General features: G+C 47.3%; 1 protein-coding gene across 3 annotated transcripts in view; it reads left to right on the top strand.

The window, feature by feature from the left end:
- Positions 1-16,754, top strand: part of rnf13 (ring finger protein 13) — a 37,271-nt gene that overhangs the window by 2,947 nt on the left and 17,570 nt on the right. For 2 of the 3 annotated variants that reach the window (XM_088915079.1, XM_088915080.1), the window contains exons 2-4: positions 3,553-3,687; positions 4,214-4,294; positions 10,966-11,091. In XM_088915079.1, the coding sequence (XP_088771205.1) occupies positions 3,574-3,687; positions 4,214-4,294; positions 10,966-11,091 (321 nt within the window). In that variant the 5' untranslated portion in view covers positions 3,553-3,573. Of the gene's footprint in view, positions 1-1,537; positions 1,625-3,552; positions 3,688-4,213; positions 4,295-10,965; positions 11,092-16,754 lie in introns of those variants that run through there. The other variant, XM_088915081.1, reaches the window with a different exon arrangement.

The following is a 16,754-nucleotide window of genomic DNA, read 5'->3' as shown; positions in this document are numbered from 1 at the left end:
AAACAGAAACAGTGTTGAAGCTAAAAGGCTTTCAGGCAAATGAGACTGGGATGTGAGCTGTGGTGCTAACTGCCCTGGATTTGGGCTTTTTCTGTAACATGCTGCCTGTTAGCAAGCTAAGAAATCTTAAGAGTTTGGAAATTTTCAGCGCATGTATCACAAGGTCTGGGAGTTATTTTACACCATGTCCCCTGTACGTGGCAAAAAAGGTGTTTAAAAATGGGCTTCCGAAATAGAAATCCTTCTACACGTATTCCCAGCTCCCAGCCAGGAGCTCGTGCACGGTCCGAAGCAGTTCCCTGGAGAATTCATGTGCCCTTCTCTCTGACCAAGTGAGTCCGCTTTCTGCGTCGTCTTGTATAGCAAGGAGAAAAGTCGACGCTCTGCGGCTCCTCTTGTACTAGTACTTCAGAAATTAAAGAGGAGTCATTGACGAAAGGCTGCGTCTGTAAGTCGCCGCCGGCCTGGCTGTTTTGTCTTTCGAACCCGAGTTCCGTGTCGGAAGAGGGTGGGGGCACTGTCAGTCTGGAATCTCTTCACTGGTTTGTGTCTCTCTGCAGGTTTTTACTGTGCTCTCCTCTCCTCTTTCTCGACTGCCGAGACAGACTGCTCACAGACGGGCACATGCGTTTTACAAGCACATTGTGTGTTGCCAGCCCACTCGTAATTAGTGGAACTAGGCTTGTTTTTTCCCCCCCAAAGTCTCAGAGTTTCTGATTGTCGAGGCTGCGTTTATTCTGTTTGTTTGTTTGTTTGTTTTTTTGGAAGTTGCTTATTTGGGCTTATATTGGCCATGGCAACATTTAAGAAAAAGCCTAGGTCTTTGTGTTTATTTGTCATTTAAATATCTAGACAATGTAGGGTCACACTTAAAAAAGCAATTAAAAAATACTTAATGCTTAATATACAGTTAAAAGAATAGAATTTAAATCAAGGGATACGATGTAAAATTAAATAACAGTTTTGATAACCACATTAGCGACCAGATTTATTATTTTAATATCTTGCACTGTGTGGTGAATTGACTGAAGCTCCAGTGGTGCAGTGGTATTAAAATGAGAGATGCTGTAAAGATTATTGTATTGGTTTAGGGAGTTATAATTGTAGAATGAGGAGTTATCAAACCACCATCTGGTCCTGATACCAGCTTGCAGCACAAACAAATTATAAAGATGATTAATAATTCCTGTAGTCGGGCAATATTGAGCAATTACACAACATGTAAAGGTCTTTATTCTCTGGCATAACTTGATAATGGAGCATTGACCAGGCTGCACTCGCAAAGATGGACAAGCGTTTATTACAGTAAATAACACAACCATGCCACATGCCACAATTACAGCTATAAACAGATCTTTACTAGCCTGTGAGTTCAGGAGCCCTGCTTTCTACAGGCAGATTAAAAATACATATTTCTATCCTTGTCATCTACATGCAAAGCACCTCCAGTGGGAAAGAGGGAACGTGTGTCCTATTAAACACCAAGGATCCTGCCCAGGCCTAGATGTCTCTTTATAAGTGGATGCTATGTGAATCTGTCTCCCCATTCCAAACCGCATCACTGACCATGGCGGGACTCTTGCCTGGGATGCCATAATAGCACAGGCAGTCAGAGTTTCCGCAGGTATGCAAGACAGAAGCTGCCTTTATGATGAGGGCTGTTCCTTACCAGTGATCCCTTACCTGGACAGAATCTGGTCTCAAGTCCTCTGAAAGGGGAGCACCATCACTGTCCAATGTTCTTCTGCCTCCAGCTTCTGTCCCGCCTGTGCTTACTTACCGTCTCGCTGTATTTATCTTCTCTTAGGGATCTGTTGATCTGTTCATGTATATGTCCCTTCCCCAGGAAGCCTGCCTTACTGACCTTACCAGACACATTTGTATGATGCATTTCGCAATGCAAAGTGTTAGGCTTAGGAGCTACTGCTCCTAATACATAATAACGTATTGTATTTTAACTCTTTGTTTCCAATAGTGTATTCTGTGTCCAATATTTAAGTGTTGATGCTCTAATATGGCAGGTGATTGTAATTAATAATTATTAATTAGTTTAATTACAAGTACCACTCCTTTGATTATCTATCTTTTTGCTGTGTTTACTTGTCTTAAGGAGAGGTGGCAGCTGTGTGAACACTTTAGCTGCAAATATATTTGGCAGAGTCTTCTACTCCCATTTATACAGCTGGGTATTATTACCGGAGCGGTTCAGCTCAGGTGCCTTGCTCAAGGGTACAACAGAAGTGTCTCACCTAGGATTCGAACCCACAACCTTCCAGTTATGAGCCCAGAAGCCCCGACCACTGTGGCACACTTGTACGATATTCATTTTACTCTAAATTTCATGGAATAAGGTAACCTTGCTGGGAACTAGAAATGCTTTCACTAGCTCCAGAACCATAACATGAATATTATTTTTATAAAAACATAGTGGAACAAACACCCGCACCCGCGCGCGCGCGCACACACACACACACACACACACACACACACACACACACACCCCCGCCTCCCTGTGAAAGCGGTCGGGCTGGTTTTTAATGGCTCTGCGCTTTGCTCTCATCTTGTGAGGCTTGGCAGCAGAGTGTGGGACAGGGTGGGGACTGAAGTCAGCAGGGCCGGGAGCTGCTACCTGGTGTTTAAACGGTCTCTGAAACCTTGTGTGTCAGGCCTCCTGCTCTTTAAAAACAGGGCGGCTTTTTTTCTCCTGGATTGGGGTGTCAGGGAGAGTGTGGGGGGGGAGAGGGGTGCTGCTTCAGAGACCTGCAGGCACCTGTTCCCCCAGACGCTCGTCGCCTGCAAGACCTGAGACACGGTAATGGTGAATTCGCCCCTCAGTTTGGAAGTGTAATCTGGCAGAAAGAGGCGGCAAGAGCATAAGAGCAGTTACAGGGCAGGTCGGTGGCTCTGGGGCTCAGGCTCTGTGCCTGTGGCTGGAAGGCTCCCGGTTCGAATCCCTTACCTGCAGAGGAATCCTCCACCGTTGGGCCCCTGAGCAAGGCCCTTCACCCCAACTGCTCCAGGGGCGCCATATAAATGGCTGACCCTGCGCTCTGACCCCCAGGCTTCTCTCTTCCCGTCTGTGTGCCTATGTGTCTCATTGAGAGAGCAAGCTGGGGCACGCGAAAAGACAAATTCCTAATGCAAGAAATTGTATAGGGGTGATAAAAAGAAACCAGGGCGGCCTGTTCCAGACTCCCACCACCCTTTGTGTAAAGAAGTGTACTTCCCATGTGGTTCCCCGCTGTGTCCTCCGATCCCTGTTTCTCTTCTGGTTCTGAGGACCTAGGCTGCGCTGACCTTGGTGGTGCCTTTTCAGAATTTTGGGGGTACTTGTGCAGGGTACCCCTAGAGTCAGCTCTGTTCAAGACCAGAATGATGCAGTTCCTTTAGCCTGTCGGTGTGGGACTGTGCCCACCTTAAGCCCCACAGTGAATCCGGGTGCTCGTCTCTGGAGCGTTTCCACTGTGGTGTGAGCCGGCCTGTGTTGTTCCTCCAGGCTTGTGGCCGGTGTGGTGTGAGCCGGCCGGATGACCTTCTCTGTTTCCCTGGCAGGTGCTTCTGCTGTAATGAAAGATGCTGCTGTCCCTGGGGATGCTGATGCTGTCTGCCACCCAGATCTACACCATCTTCACTGTGCAGCTGTTCGCTTTCCTCAACCTGCTGCCGGTGGAGGCTGACATCTCCGCGGTAAGTCCGGTTAATTTTCCAAGCTTTCCTCGTTTCGCCAGGCATTGGTGACGGATGGGAAGCGGAGACCGGGCAAGACGAAGTTGACCTTGGACCCCTAGAGGTTTTTTTTCTCCTTACTAAAGAGTTTTTGGTTCCTCTCCTCCGTTGTCTTCTGGTCTTTTCTGTTCTGTATTCACAACATGTAGGGTCACCTGCTTTGTTAAGTGCTTTGGGGCAACCTTGTTGTGAAAGGCGCTTCATAAAAATACATTGGATTGAACTTTTGCTCTCGCCGTTGGTGCTACCAGGGGTCGGTGACAACATGGCGACTTGCAGGAATTTCACAAAGTTCACGATTTTGTGCTCAATTTGAAATATGTAAAAGTCAATGAATTTATTTTGTTAGCGAGATGTAATAACAGCTCTCAGAAAATTGGGACTGCAGTTCCCCTTTAAATGCTAGTAGTAAACTGTTTTATGCAACCCTTTCAAAATGACACGCACAAAGCCGTAACGTTGTGTTAAGTTGCGTTTTGTATTTCAGTATTCTTTCGACAACAAGAGCCAGAATTTCGATGACTTGCCAGCGAGATTTGGATACAGACTCCCCAGTGAGGGGTTAAAGGTGAGGAGACCAGCCGCCCCTCAGACAGCACTGACCTCCCAGTCACTCCTGCGATGGAGCTGTAGAGACGACCTCCTGCAGGGGCTCACCCCCGATCGGACTTTAATCTACAAAATATTAACGATCCCTGTCGGACCGGAAAGTAATTGAAACAGCCCCCAAGCATTGCTTTGTAAATGGATGGTAAGTGGTAATTACAGGTGTGGTAGTCCAGGTGGGGAGCTGCGTCAGCATGCGTAGGCTGCAAAGGAACAAGTAATAGGTTTATTCCCTGCTGAAAACAGAAGAGAGAAAACACAACGTTTCAGCCGTGGAGCCTTCTTCAGGTGTGAGAATGACAGGGCAGTGGGCAAAGGTAATGTAGCGGGAGAACAAAAGCTGGGAGAGAGGAGGAGCGAGAGGCGGGTTTATTCCAATTACAGGTGTGTTCCAGTACAAAGTGTTGATCAGAAACAAACAGATTTGAAGCTGATAAAACTCCAGTTCTCCCGGCTCTTGGGTCTTTTGTATGTGAACAGTACAGAAAGGACAGCTTTTGAGCATCTAGGCTGCAAAACATTCACATTTTGTTGATAAGGAAGGAGGCTGGAGTTCATTTAAAGGTCACTCTTGTGACTAGCGTAGTTAAATCATTTAATATAGAACAAGTGTGTTTACTGCTTAAGTGGTGACTTCTGCTTGAGAAGATTTTGTCGAATTACTGAATACAGAGGCAGTTAAATTGTGTAGCTCGTTTTATGGGCTCACCATAGCACTTGTGTGGTTTGAGGGATGGTATAGCGCTTAGCTTAAGTAAAAATGTTTTGTGTTAAGGTTTTAATTTCTTAGCCTGTACCGAATGAGTTTAAAGTTGAGCGGAGAGCATTACTTAACACCAACTCAAAGAGGAGAGGACGTCTTTCATGACTTGCGTGACTCCCCCGAGGAGCTGCTGAAAACCTCTCCGACTCCCTCGGTCTTGAAGCCATGTGACGAATCCATGCCTGCGGCTCTTCCAACCTGCATGATTTCTCTGAACGAGGAAAACTTTCATTCCTTGAAGCTTCTTCTCAAAGACGTTACTGAGACATGGCTCAGCAGAGTCTAAAGAAGTTTAGATTGTTAGTTCAGTCTGTGAACTCTAGGAAAGGATTTGGCTTCTGTTTACTGTGCAGAAGATAATGAGATAAATAGGCCAATCTGTGGAGGCTCATGCTGTGGGTTCTTAAAGTTGCAGAGCAGTGTGTCGGTTAAACTTCTGTACCAGCTGTATGTTCAAACACATGACTCTCTGTGCTGTAAACGCTGTGCTGCGTGGTGAATGTATTAATTTGGAAATGCAGAAGAAAGCCCCACAATGGTATTTTGCTCTGTGGACACAGATTTCACCAGCATCATCAATTCCTGCTTCCTGCTTTGCTTCTCCTGCACGCTGCTCATACCTGAGAAGACCACCTAGTCACCACTGAGGTCAGGGGTCAGGGGTCAGGGGTCGAGGTTCCCTTGGCACGTCAGTTCTTTTGTCTTGTCAGCCCCTTCATCAGCATCCTCATTCAAAGTCTCCGTTTGCCCTCTAAAGGCAGAGATTTCCTGCTGGGCTCCAACAGATGCTCCAGGGTCTTCCCCGAAATGACCAATCGCTTCCCAGAATTCCCATTCCTGCCAGAATCCACTTCCAGTCCTACAGGGGAAGCAAACTCAACTGAGCTGCAGCCCAGTGTTGTGTAGCTCTCCGATCCCAGGCCAGCCTGAGGAACGAGCTGTGGGCCTCTCCAATAATAGCATGCTACTATGATAGCCAACTGTTTTTAAAACTTTATCGGTGCTTTGGCATCACTGCAATTCCTCGGCCATACCAATAAAGCTTTCTGAATTTGAATCCGTGAGTCTGTCACCTGGCAACACAGTGGACAGCCTGTGCTTGCTCTTCAGCAGTTTCCCCCCCCCCCCCCCCAACCTATCGATGTGGCTTCTGGGTCCTACATCTGGAACCTTTGACCTTAACTCTGAACCTTTAACCTTTTCCCTATTTTGTGTACGTTTTGCCTAAAAATAAGTTGTGGCCATCAAAAAAAAAACAAACAAACAACAAGATTCTCAGCACAGCGGATGTTCTTGTTCCTCAGTTAACCCACCACTGTTAGAAAACGGACACCTTCTGTTCCAGAACAAAACAAGAGCTCCGATTGAATCTGTTCATGCCTGTGGGGCTTCAGATCAGTTGATGAGTCTCTGGCTTTAGCCGTGTACTGGGACACATGGTTGTGTAAACAAAATCCTCCGGATTAAGCAACGAGGTATCTCTTGGATTATAGATCCTGTTATTACGGGTTGAGGTGCAAACTCTGGAAACGTGACTGTAATCACAGTTCGGTTACTGAACCTGTTTTACTGAAAGGCATTCTTTAATGGAAAGCCCCAGTGAAAGTTTTCTCACTGTAGAAGGATAAATGAGAGAACTTCCTCAGCAACTAGGTTAAAAATAAGGTTTCAAAAGGTATATTGTCATAGATTTATATGGTTTATATGTGCGGTGTTGCTGAGGTGCTCTTTTGCCAACAGAGGGCGCCATCGCAGCTTCTGAAGCAGCACCTTGGAAGAAGGCAGCCAGGCATGAGCAGCAGAGGGAAGAACTATTTGCACACTGAGGCCTTAAAGTCCCGTTGCACAGCAGCTCTCTGTGTGGGGGGAAAAGCATGAAAGCCTCTTTCTGAATGAGTTCCGTGGAGTGAAATGCATCCTGCCAGCGCAGTATAGATTTAGATGAACGCGCATGAAAAAAATAATCAGGGGCAGGTTTATTTTATTGCTGGGCTGAATACATCTGTTGCTGTAGAGCTGAACTGAAGAGCAGAATGCAGGACACGCTTGGATTCACCGACCCCCAGGGCTCAGTTAAGAGCCTGTAAAATAGATTTCTCAGACATTAATTGCTGGACTCATTACACCACTGTTATAGCAGCAACAAAGTTATTTCTTGTCTGGTCCGTGTGCTGTGGAGTACAGTGACCGCTCCACCCCAGAACAGGGTTATTCCTGCAGTCCAGTGGCTGTGAGCTCTCCCCCGGCCTTCACTCCAGGTCGTAAAACACCAGGGAAGTCTTCTGTAGTGCCTGGGGTTTTTGTCTCCTCTGTCGCTTCCCCGGTGAGCGAGACATGGCACCCTCCTCCCCTCCCCACCCTCTCCGGCTGTCGCTCCCGTGCCGAGCTCGGAGGCCGGGAATCCCACTGCAATTCTCAGCTTCCGTTTCCCACACGTCGCCTCCTCCTCCCCCGTCCTTTCCTTTCCGAACTCCCCCGTGTGAGGGGTGTGCGCTCGCTTCCCCGGAGATCTCAGAACCGGAGGCAGAGCTGCAAGGTTGTCTTTCGCCCGCGTCTTTATTTAAGCGGTCCTTCGTGGCTTTGGCGCAGGGCGTAGCGTTAAGGGGGCCGGGTCTGGCTTGTTTTTTCAAGTCTAACTGGTTCCTTGATGAGCTGCAACTAGCTGGAACCAGAAGGGTGTCCATTTTAGTTGCTTTTTTTGCTTGGTAGCTTGAATGAGCCTATTTGCACATCGGATTTTCAGAGTCAAACAAAGCATCGAATAATTACAGCATGAAACTGACAGTAAAATGTTCCCACCTCTCCCTTAGCAACCTCCCACCCTGCCCAGACTGTTAGTATAACTTATTACAAGATAGCTTATTGAAGTCAACACAACAAAACAGAGGTCTAAGAATTTAACAGTCTCTAGAGGATACCACCGCGTTCATCTAGCGTAGTTTGGTAGTTGCTATTCCATCTGAAGATCTCGTCCAGACATCTCTGGAAAGAATCCAGGGTACCAGTTTTAACAACATGACTGGATCACTTGCTCCAGACTCCCACAGCTCTAAGGGTAAAGTAGTGCCTCCTGCCCTAAGTGGAGGATCTTGAAAGAAGCCAGATTATCAGCTTCAACATCATGGCTGGGTAGGCTGTTGCATACTCCCGCAACCCTTTATGTACAGTAATATACCAAACCTGCGGGTTAATTATCACGCAGAGTGTAGCAAGAAGGACACTGCCCGTTTTTTTTTTTTTAGCGGTCTGAGGAAAGCTCCAGGCGTGGGATGGTTTTAAAGTTTGGAGCCGACGTTTCCCGCACTGCTGGCTGTCCAGCCGCCGGGCTTCAGAGAGGTGCAGGGTCTCCCGAGTGCCAGGTCCCTGTGACAGAGCAGAGGCCACACGAACACCTCCAGTACCAGGAGCAGCGGGAGAGCAGTCCCTCGGTGTCTGCATCGGGATATTACTCGCGGTTATTCGCTAAATCGGACCTGCAAGCTGAATGGATGGAAGGTCGGGACATTTTTGCCACCTCAAATCTGTTAATCCATCCTGTCCCCCCCGATCAGCTGAGCTGAAGTTTATTCTCTTTCCTGCGAAGCTGCTAAAAGCAAAGATTTGTCTGAGGCTTCATGTGCCTACAGAGTTTAGACAGGGATGCCTGAAGAGTACAAAAAGAAGATACTTCCAATACTAGCAACCTGAGTCTGCTTTTTTATTTAAAAAAAAGGCCAACTCCATTTTACTCCCTTTTTTCTGGTAATAGCACCTGGCAGACCAGGTGTGTTCATCTAGCTTTCCTCACTGCCAAGCATGGTAAAGCTATCTGAAAGCCTAAGAGAAGTCATACCACACAGGGGTCCCAGAGACTACTGATCGCAGCTTTGAAAGACAGGAACTAACCAGAAATACAAAACCTTGTGCATGTTGTGATGAATAGATTAGATATACCATGGCTCTTAGAAATGGATAATAAAGTTTTCAGTTTTGGTTTTTAGACCACCCGTGAATCTGTCCTTGTGCTGTTTCCCAAATATTTGCCCATATTGGGGCACCTCCAGATGTGATAAAGATCCAGCTGTGGCGTTAGTGATGGCCCGCATAACATGATGTAGCTGATGTCATCACGTGTTGTAACCAGCGTTGCTGTAACTGTAACCGTGCCCCTTTGAAGTGTGCGCTGTCAGGCCAGATGTTCAGTGAATTGATTGCCGAGAGTGATGCCGACTAGGATGCACTTCAAAGCGTTTTGTAAGCTTATTATTTCTGGGGAGGGGAGGAGGCATTGGGAAATCTCAAGTGCAAGAGATGAGTGGCATCACCAATGAGCTGTGAAATGGTCTTGCCAGATTTCTTTGGAAGGAGGTGGTTCAGAGCAGTATTTCTCAGCTTGTCTTTCGGAATCCTCACTCGTGAATGAATACACTTCCTCGCGCAGCTCTGAAGCCCCAGCCTTCATATCTTCAGGACTTTAGAGATGACGTGATGTTCAGATGAAGCAGTTTGGATCCTCCCAGTTTCTGCTCCCCTGGAGGTGAAGCCACTGGTTTCCTACATGGTTTTGACGTGTAACTACAGCGCACTGAGTCTGTGTCAGTGTTTTGCCGCACAGTGCTGTGCTGAACCTAAAATTTTGAGACACCTGCATGTCTTTATTGTATAAATATGTATAAATGTCTTATTGGGATTCTGTGTGCGCATCACAAGTAGGAGAGTCACGAAGAGGGTGGGTGTCTCTACGTTCATCTTCAACTTCAGAAACACAGTTCACAAATCTGTTGAATGTGAACAGAAACTTAGCTTAGTAGAGTGTTTGTTGAATTGGATTTTGTGCATCGTCTTTACAAAGCAGTGCAACTCGATCATTTTGCATTCTGAACTAATTCATGTACAGGCTTTGGTTAGACCTTGATGGAATCTGTGATCAGGGTAGGAGTCCTGCCTGCTTTTGGTTCACTGTTTAGTCTCCATGCCACATTAGATGAGACACCTTGGCTCAGCATTTGCAACAAGGGTGTTTTAAATAGAAAAGTATGAAATTTCTGCAAAATAAATCCTACACAGCAATTTCTTAGAATTCTCACATAATAATCAGGCTTGTTAATGAAGGTAATAAAAGGCAGTGCTTTCATTTCTTTCTCCTCCAGAATTTGAACCCCGGTAACAAAAAAACATCACCCCTAATAAGAAATCGGTCATATGTGACCAAATGCATAAAAAAAGATTAAAAAATTCAAGAGCTTGCACTTGAAGAGAGCACTGACATGCCTGCATATCACAGATTGCTTGATGACTGGGATTCACTGAGCAGAAGCAGGAGGTCTGTAACAAAATCCCATCGAGCACTTGGTCTGCAGCTTGCAACTGAAAAGCAGGGAGACTTGTTGCAAAATCTCCTTTAAACACACAAACCAGAAGTCTGGAGCAAACTATGGGGAAATGCATTTGGGTGATGCGTTGGCTCTGTGGCTAAGTATCTGTGCCTGTGGCTGGAAGGTTGTTGGTTCGTATCCCGCAGCCGGCAGAGGAATCCTACTCCGTTGGGCCCCTGGGCAAAGCACTTCACCCCAACTGCTCAAGGGGCGCCGTATAAATGGCTGACCCTGGGCTCTGACCCCCAGCTTCTCTCCCTGTCTGTGTGTCTCATGAAGAGCAAGCTGGGGTCTGTGCAAAGACAAATTCCTAATACAAGAAATTGTATAGGGCTAATACAGTGATCTTATCTCATTTAAAACTGAGAACAGAGGCTGCCTTTTTTCAACAGGCTGCCTAGCCACGTTGTTGAAGTCAACTACTAACCCCCAAACAAGCTACCAGAGATGCACCGAACGGCCTCCTCTTGTTTCTTAATTCATGTGTTTACGGTAGATGTGTTTTTCTGGCCTTAGGGTTTCCTGATCGGAGCCAGACCGGAGAACGCCTGCGAGCCCATAGACCCGCCTCCCGTGAAGGGAAACCTGACTGGGGCTTTCATCGTCTTGATAAAGCGCTTTGACTGCAATTTCGACGTTAAGGCAAGTTTTATCGTCTTTTTTTTTTTTATTTGTCCGCCTTTGAGCGAAGTCTTGCGGTGGGGATTTTCTCCCCCTGCGTCATGTCGCGGGCTCTTCCGGGCCGGCCTCTGCCCTTTGAGCCCGGAGCCCTGTGTGCTGTTGCCCGGGGTTGAGTCACAGTGGCGAATCCAGAGCGCGGATCAGGATCACGGTGTTGACCCGAGCAGGCCCGTCACAGAGACACTGGCGCCGCTTCAGCTGCCAGCATGCAAATCCAGTGAAGGCGCTGGGAGACGGGGGAGAGGCCTTAAGTGACCGCAGAGCTCATAAATGTGTTTCTCTTCCATGTTCGGTGTCTTTGTTGTAACACAAAAGGTTCTATTCGCGTAGAGTGTACTCTTTGGATATTCAAAGGCTGTTTTTATCATCCCCCAGCTCAGTTTTTTTTTTAAATACAGGAGCGGTTGAGAGCGCTTTCCTAAGTCGACCGCTGGGTCGTTATTGGACCTCGTTAGCTGGCAGGTTTCTCCCTCGGCCTCACCAGAATGGGGGGCACAGCACAGAACAGAACTCCGAATTGCTCGATCTGTCAGCCGGCATTGTGCGTGCGTGTGTGTGAGTGAGTGAGACTCCCACGGGCCTGTGAACTTTAAACACCATAAAAAGCCTTCATGCATCACGAAGGTGATTCCTTGACAGGGCTGAAATCCAACTCCCTTTCAAGTATGTGACGCGGCAGAGCGCCGGCCTGGTTTCCTTACTCGCGTTTCAGCGGGGAGTGACGGACCGGGACATGTGGGACAGCTCTTCCCTCAGCCCCTGCTCTCAGACAGCCCGCGTCGAACAAAAGACCTGCATAGCAGGCCGCTTGTGTCATAACAGCGCGGTGTGAGCGTGATGAGCGCGCCCTGTGGGCCGGGGGGGCTGGACTGACCGGGGCGGGGCTGTGAAACCAGAAACCCCCTCTCTGGAGTCGCCTGCCCGCCCGCAGAAGTGATTGATTTGCGCTAAATCCTTTGAATGGGGGGAAAGAGTGATTGAGGAAATTCTATCTGTTTTTGCGTGAGTGTTACTGTTGCTTGAAGAGAGACACTTTAGACCCTGTAGTTTCAGGGGATTAAGAAAGAACAACAAAGGCCCACAGCCACTAATCATTAGTTGGAGCAATTGAAATTGCTGGAAGGCTTGCTGGAGAGTTTCTAAAAAGTAAACTGTATGGTATTCTGTTCAATTCAGTTCAATAACCATCTCGCTGATTTTATTGTCAAGTATTGGCAGTTAAGCTACCATCTTAATAAAACAAGAGAGAGAATTACAGCATAGAGGGCATAAGAATATATCCCTCGGATATCTGTTGATGATATTTCTATACAGTACAAACAATCTTATCCAGGGTAAAATCTGAGCTTATCCATGTGCATATTATTAAGCTTTTATAAATTGCTGTTGCGTGTTTTCTCCGCTTCTCTACAGAAGCGCAGAAAGGTTAAGATTAATTCCAGCAGTGAGTGGGGTTTTCGGTACGGACTGCGATCAGTGAGAGGGAGATGTCCGGCTGTGGCTGTGTACTTCTTCAAGCCTGGCAGCTGTTCAGGAAGGCAGGGAAGAGTCGGGGGTCTGAAATCAGGAGGGGGTGTCCCCCTGGAGACCCTCCTGTCTCCTTGACCGCGGCTCCTGAGGCTGTCCGGCGGAGCGGCAGCTGTGTGACCTCTGTGACCCCAGCTGCAGGGGCAGGGACTGCTGGGAAACCTGACACTTCGTCAGCCTGAGGCGGGGGGCCCACAGTCCCCAGTCTGAGGGAGAGGAAGGCCAAGTCATCAGCCCCTTCCTGTCTGCTGCAGCGCTGCCACATGCAAACTGGCACAGCCCCCCCCCTCTCTCTCTCTCTCTCTCTCCCCGCTGGCTGGGTGCCCAGCGAGGGTCCGGCGCGGGACTTTCTTTCAGCCGGTTCTCGAGTCAGAACTGCTGATTGAACAAGCCTGAAATAGGCTATTATTATTTAGTCAAAGGATATAGAACCTGGATGAAATGTGAATGAGTCACTCCTGCTCTTTTATCCTGCCAAAAAAACCAAAACATCAGCTTTAAATGAAGTCTGAATAAAAAAGAAGCTGTTTAGTGCACTCTTTCATTTTTCACTCTGCCTAGGCTTTCAACGTGAACTACTCTGCTTTGCTTGTTAAATCCAGTGTCTTTCTTGCGTTTTTCGTCTCAGGCAGTAAAGATAGGAAAGACGTTGTCCGAAAAGACATCCAGATTTGATCTATGATGCCTCTTTTTCCCAGTTGCAGGAGAATTTGATGTTAGACACTTTTAGGAAACGATCTCTTTCCACCCATGAGACGAGGGAGTGGTGGTACGAGTCATGTGTATGTGTCACATACAATACAAAGCAAAATAGCAACCCAGAACATCAAACAGTTTTATCAGTTTACAGCCCCTCCCTGTAGTTTCAATATTTTTATCTAATCTCCACCTGCGCACTTCTATAACCATTTAAGTTTTGAAACCCTGTGTTGCTTTGCACCAAGGAAAAGCCTGGAAAACTGAGAGCCACCCAGACAGGGTTTAGGGAATAACGACTCTCCTGACACCAATCATGTTTGCAGAGCCCTGAGATATAACTTGTGTGGGGCAGGTTATTTCCAGTTGCTTACTGGTGGCTGTATTAATGTATTAATGAGCTGTTACTGTAGGGAACGTGGTGACCTGACAAGGGCCTTTTGTGCTGTTTCTGCTGGCCGCTTCGTTGTCTTGATCCTGCAGAATACCGCAGGAATATTTTGTCATAAGACCACACTTACCATTTTGAAGGTAATCTGAACCGGAGCACGCTTAGTTCAGCTGTCACCTGTTTCTTTTTCACTGAGTTGTTACACTTCGTAACTCTTGATTTGTATTTGTCCATAGATTCAGAATCGGTACCCTGATTAAAGACAGAGCTATAATATAACTTACTGGGAAATATATATAACATTTAAGGACATCTTCCTTGTGCATGCTGAAATTAATAAAGAGCAGCTGAGACAGACTTGTAGGTAATATGAGATTCAGAAACCCTGCTCGGGGCAGAGCTGACATGGACACATCGGCCTGGCTGTGAGCACTGTGCAGAGCCAGACTCTGCCTTCTGTTCAGCAGGCTGTTGTTCCTGCCATGAGCACAGCAGCACTGGAGGCCCGCTGGAAAATTCCACGAGCTGCCCAGAGGAAGGCCGCAGGGCCCTGTGGTGGCGGACGTAGGCTTCCACCCAGAGCACCGCGGGGTCAGACGGGCCACGCCCTGCCGAGCGCATTGTGAGTTTGCAGCGTGACGAATTCACAGTTTTCATCGCGAGTTTCTAATGAGAGATGTTCGGGAGAAAGATAGACTCCCAGTTCTGTCCAGTGCCTGGTTAGAAATGGGCGGCTTCTGGCCCACTAACACCCATCTGTAGCCCCTTCTCCAGGACTAATCCAGCCAGATCTGAGCTGTGCCGTGCCCTTTGTCCTCCTGGCCATCTGTGTTGTTGTTATTGGTGGTGGTGGTGACGTGATTGTTATTGATGTTATTTTTGGGGCTTATTCGTTTTATCAGTCTTCCTGGTGGCAATCTCTTCTCACCTCACTGCCTTCTGGGAGTCTAGCAAGGAGCCTGGAGGCCCATGTATACAGCAGGACATCTACCAGAGAGAATTTTCTTGGTCAAGGGCACAACAGCTGTGTCCCACTCGAGATCTGAACTGGTGACCCTCCAGTCTGGAGTATAACCATTCCTCAACACTGCTGCCCAATTGCCGTTATTTTAAGACAGGCAGGTTTTTCCCCGAGATGTTTGTGTCTGCTCAGATTTATGCTTGGTGATGTGTTATAACCATCATCTCTTTGTCACCGTTGCGTATTTAAAGTGGCAAGACTGTACTGAACGTGTTCTTGTGTAATATCATTGAACAGTGAAACAATGTATTATGAATTAGGGAACGTATCATGCGTTGTAATGATACAATGGACCGATTACAGTCCTTTTTAAGGCATGATTGTAATTGTAATGCAAGTTGATCAGAGCCAGAAATTCTGAATAATTTTAAAAAACTTTAATTGTCGCTTTAGATTAAAAGGCCTTAAGTATTATTTTGCTCTTGCCCCAGGAGTGACAGTCAGAAAGCTGCCTGATATTCGGTGTGTTGTTTTCAATACTTACATTTAATTATTTGAAACTCAAGGATGTGTTGACAGGGCTGTCAGTAGTGGCAGCTGAAATGAACTATGCCTGGCTATGTGTACCGACACTGCAGCCTGGGCCTGGGGGTTACCGTGAAGCCTGGTTAAAACTCAGCAGAAGAACAAAAGACTGCTGTGACTGGGGAGTCACCAACGTACTGTGATTAAGTAGTTTAACTACAGTCAAGACTCTGAGCTCTACAGAGCCAGGTGTTTGCAGTTTCGGACTTAACCTGCTCTGCGGTTCGCACCCACCTAAGCGAAGCTAAAGACGGAAAGAGAACAGGAACGTGGAGCTTAATCGGACAGGACAGGTCGGTCTGGCATGTTCCGCCACTGTTCCGAGAACGCACCAGAGGGAATCGTAAGCATCAAGTTCAGTTTCTGGGTTATTATTGAAAAGGTGGTGGAATTGAAAGCCGGTGGTCAGGGCTACAAATCCCGTCACTTTTCAGGATTCTTCCTGGCTGTAATGCCCGAGAAGGCGGGAGCTTTTGAGGAGAGGGACATCCGCTTTTAGAAGCTGTAGAAATCTGCAGAGGCTCAGTGCTGGTCACGAACCAATGAATTGCACGTGAAAACGGTTCACAAGGAAACCATTTCATCTTGCAGAGGCACTTATCCTGGTTCCTTTTCATCAAGGGACAGGGCTGTATATGTATCATGGTGCCCTGTCACTCAGATAAATGACCTTTCAAAGGGCAGTGGAAAAGGGAAAAGAAGGTTATATTTCAACAGCTGGTCGAATTATTCTCTTCTCCACAACAGCATGGTGCTTCATAAAACTGCAGTAAGAGGATTTTTCATATCAGATTTGCGAAGATCCGATTCTGTGCAAATTACACCATTGCAGGCCAGAACCTTCAGGCAGGAGAGCCGAGACAAAAAAATCTGTGGTCTGAAGCTTTGGGAGGAAAAGTATATGAATGGAGGAATGAGCTGTTGTAGCTCTCGGACCGAAACTCGGAGACGTGCGACGCCTTTGTTGTATGGCAGTAGTGTAATTGAATTCCTGTACAGAGGCACCGTTCCTTTGTTTGCTTGTTTTGAAAATGCATTGTAGCTGAAGGCTGTGATGAGGGGAGAGCTGTTTCAAAGGGCTGCTGGTCTTCCTTAGGGATTATCGATCATTCTTGGCCACAGCAGTCTTGTTCCCCGGCCTCCCCTGTTTGCAGAGGAGGAGTGCTCGGCCTGGCTGTCTCCGGAATGCCTGGAATGTGCTCATCTTGGCCTCTACAAGCATTCTTCGATGAAGCCAGGAGTGAATTTCCTGTAGCTGACATTTTGCACACTGGGGCTGATAATAGCCATTTTTTTCAACTAAAATGGTTGAACCAGTCCTGCTGCTTAATTCGACGTTGGCGCGATCTCGGCGCGAGATGTTTCAGAAAAGGGCAAACTGTCTTAGTTTCTCTCTGCAAGCTCTGCAGAGTCTCTTGTCCGTGTGGCTTAGGCACACATTTAGCTTGGCCTAGGGTCCAGAAA

This window comes from Atractosteus spatula, chromosome 4 (assembly GCF_055471065.1).
Source record: "Atractosteus spatula isolate fAtrSpa1 chromosome 4, fAtrSpa1.hap1, whole genome shotgun sequence".
NCBI classification, from domain to species: domain Eukaryota; kingdom Metazoa; phylum Chordata; class Actinopteri; order Semionotiformes; family Lepisosteidae; genus Atractosteus; species Atractosteus spatula.
Note: the sequence above shows the minus strand (reverse complement) of the source record. Positions and strands in the feature narration are given on the sequence as shown.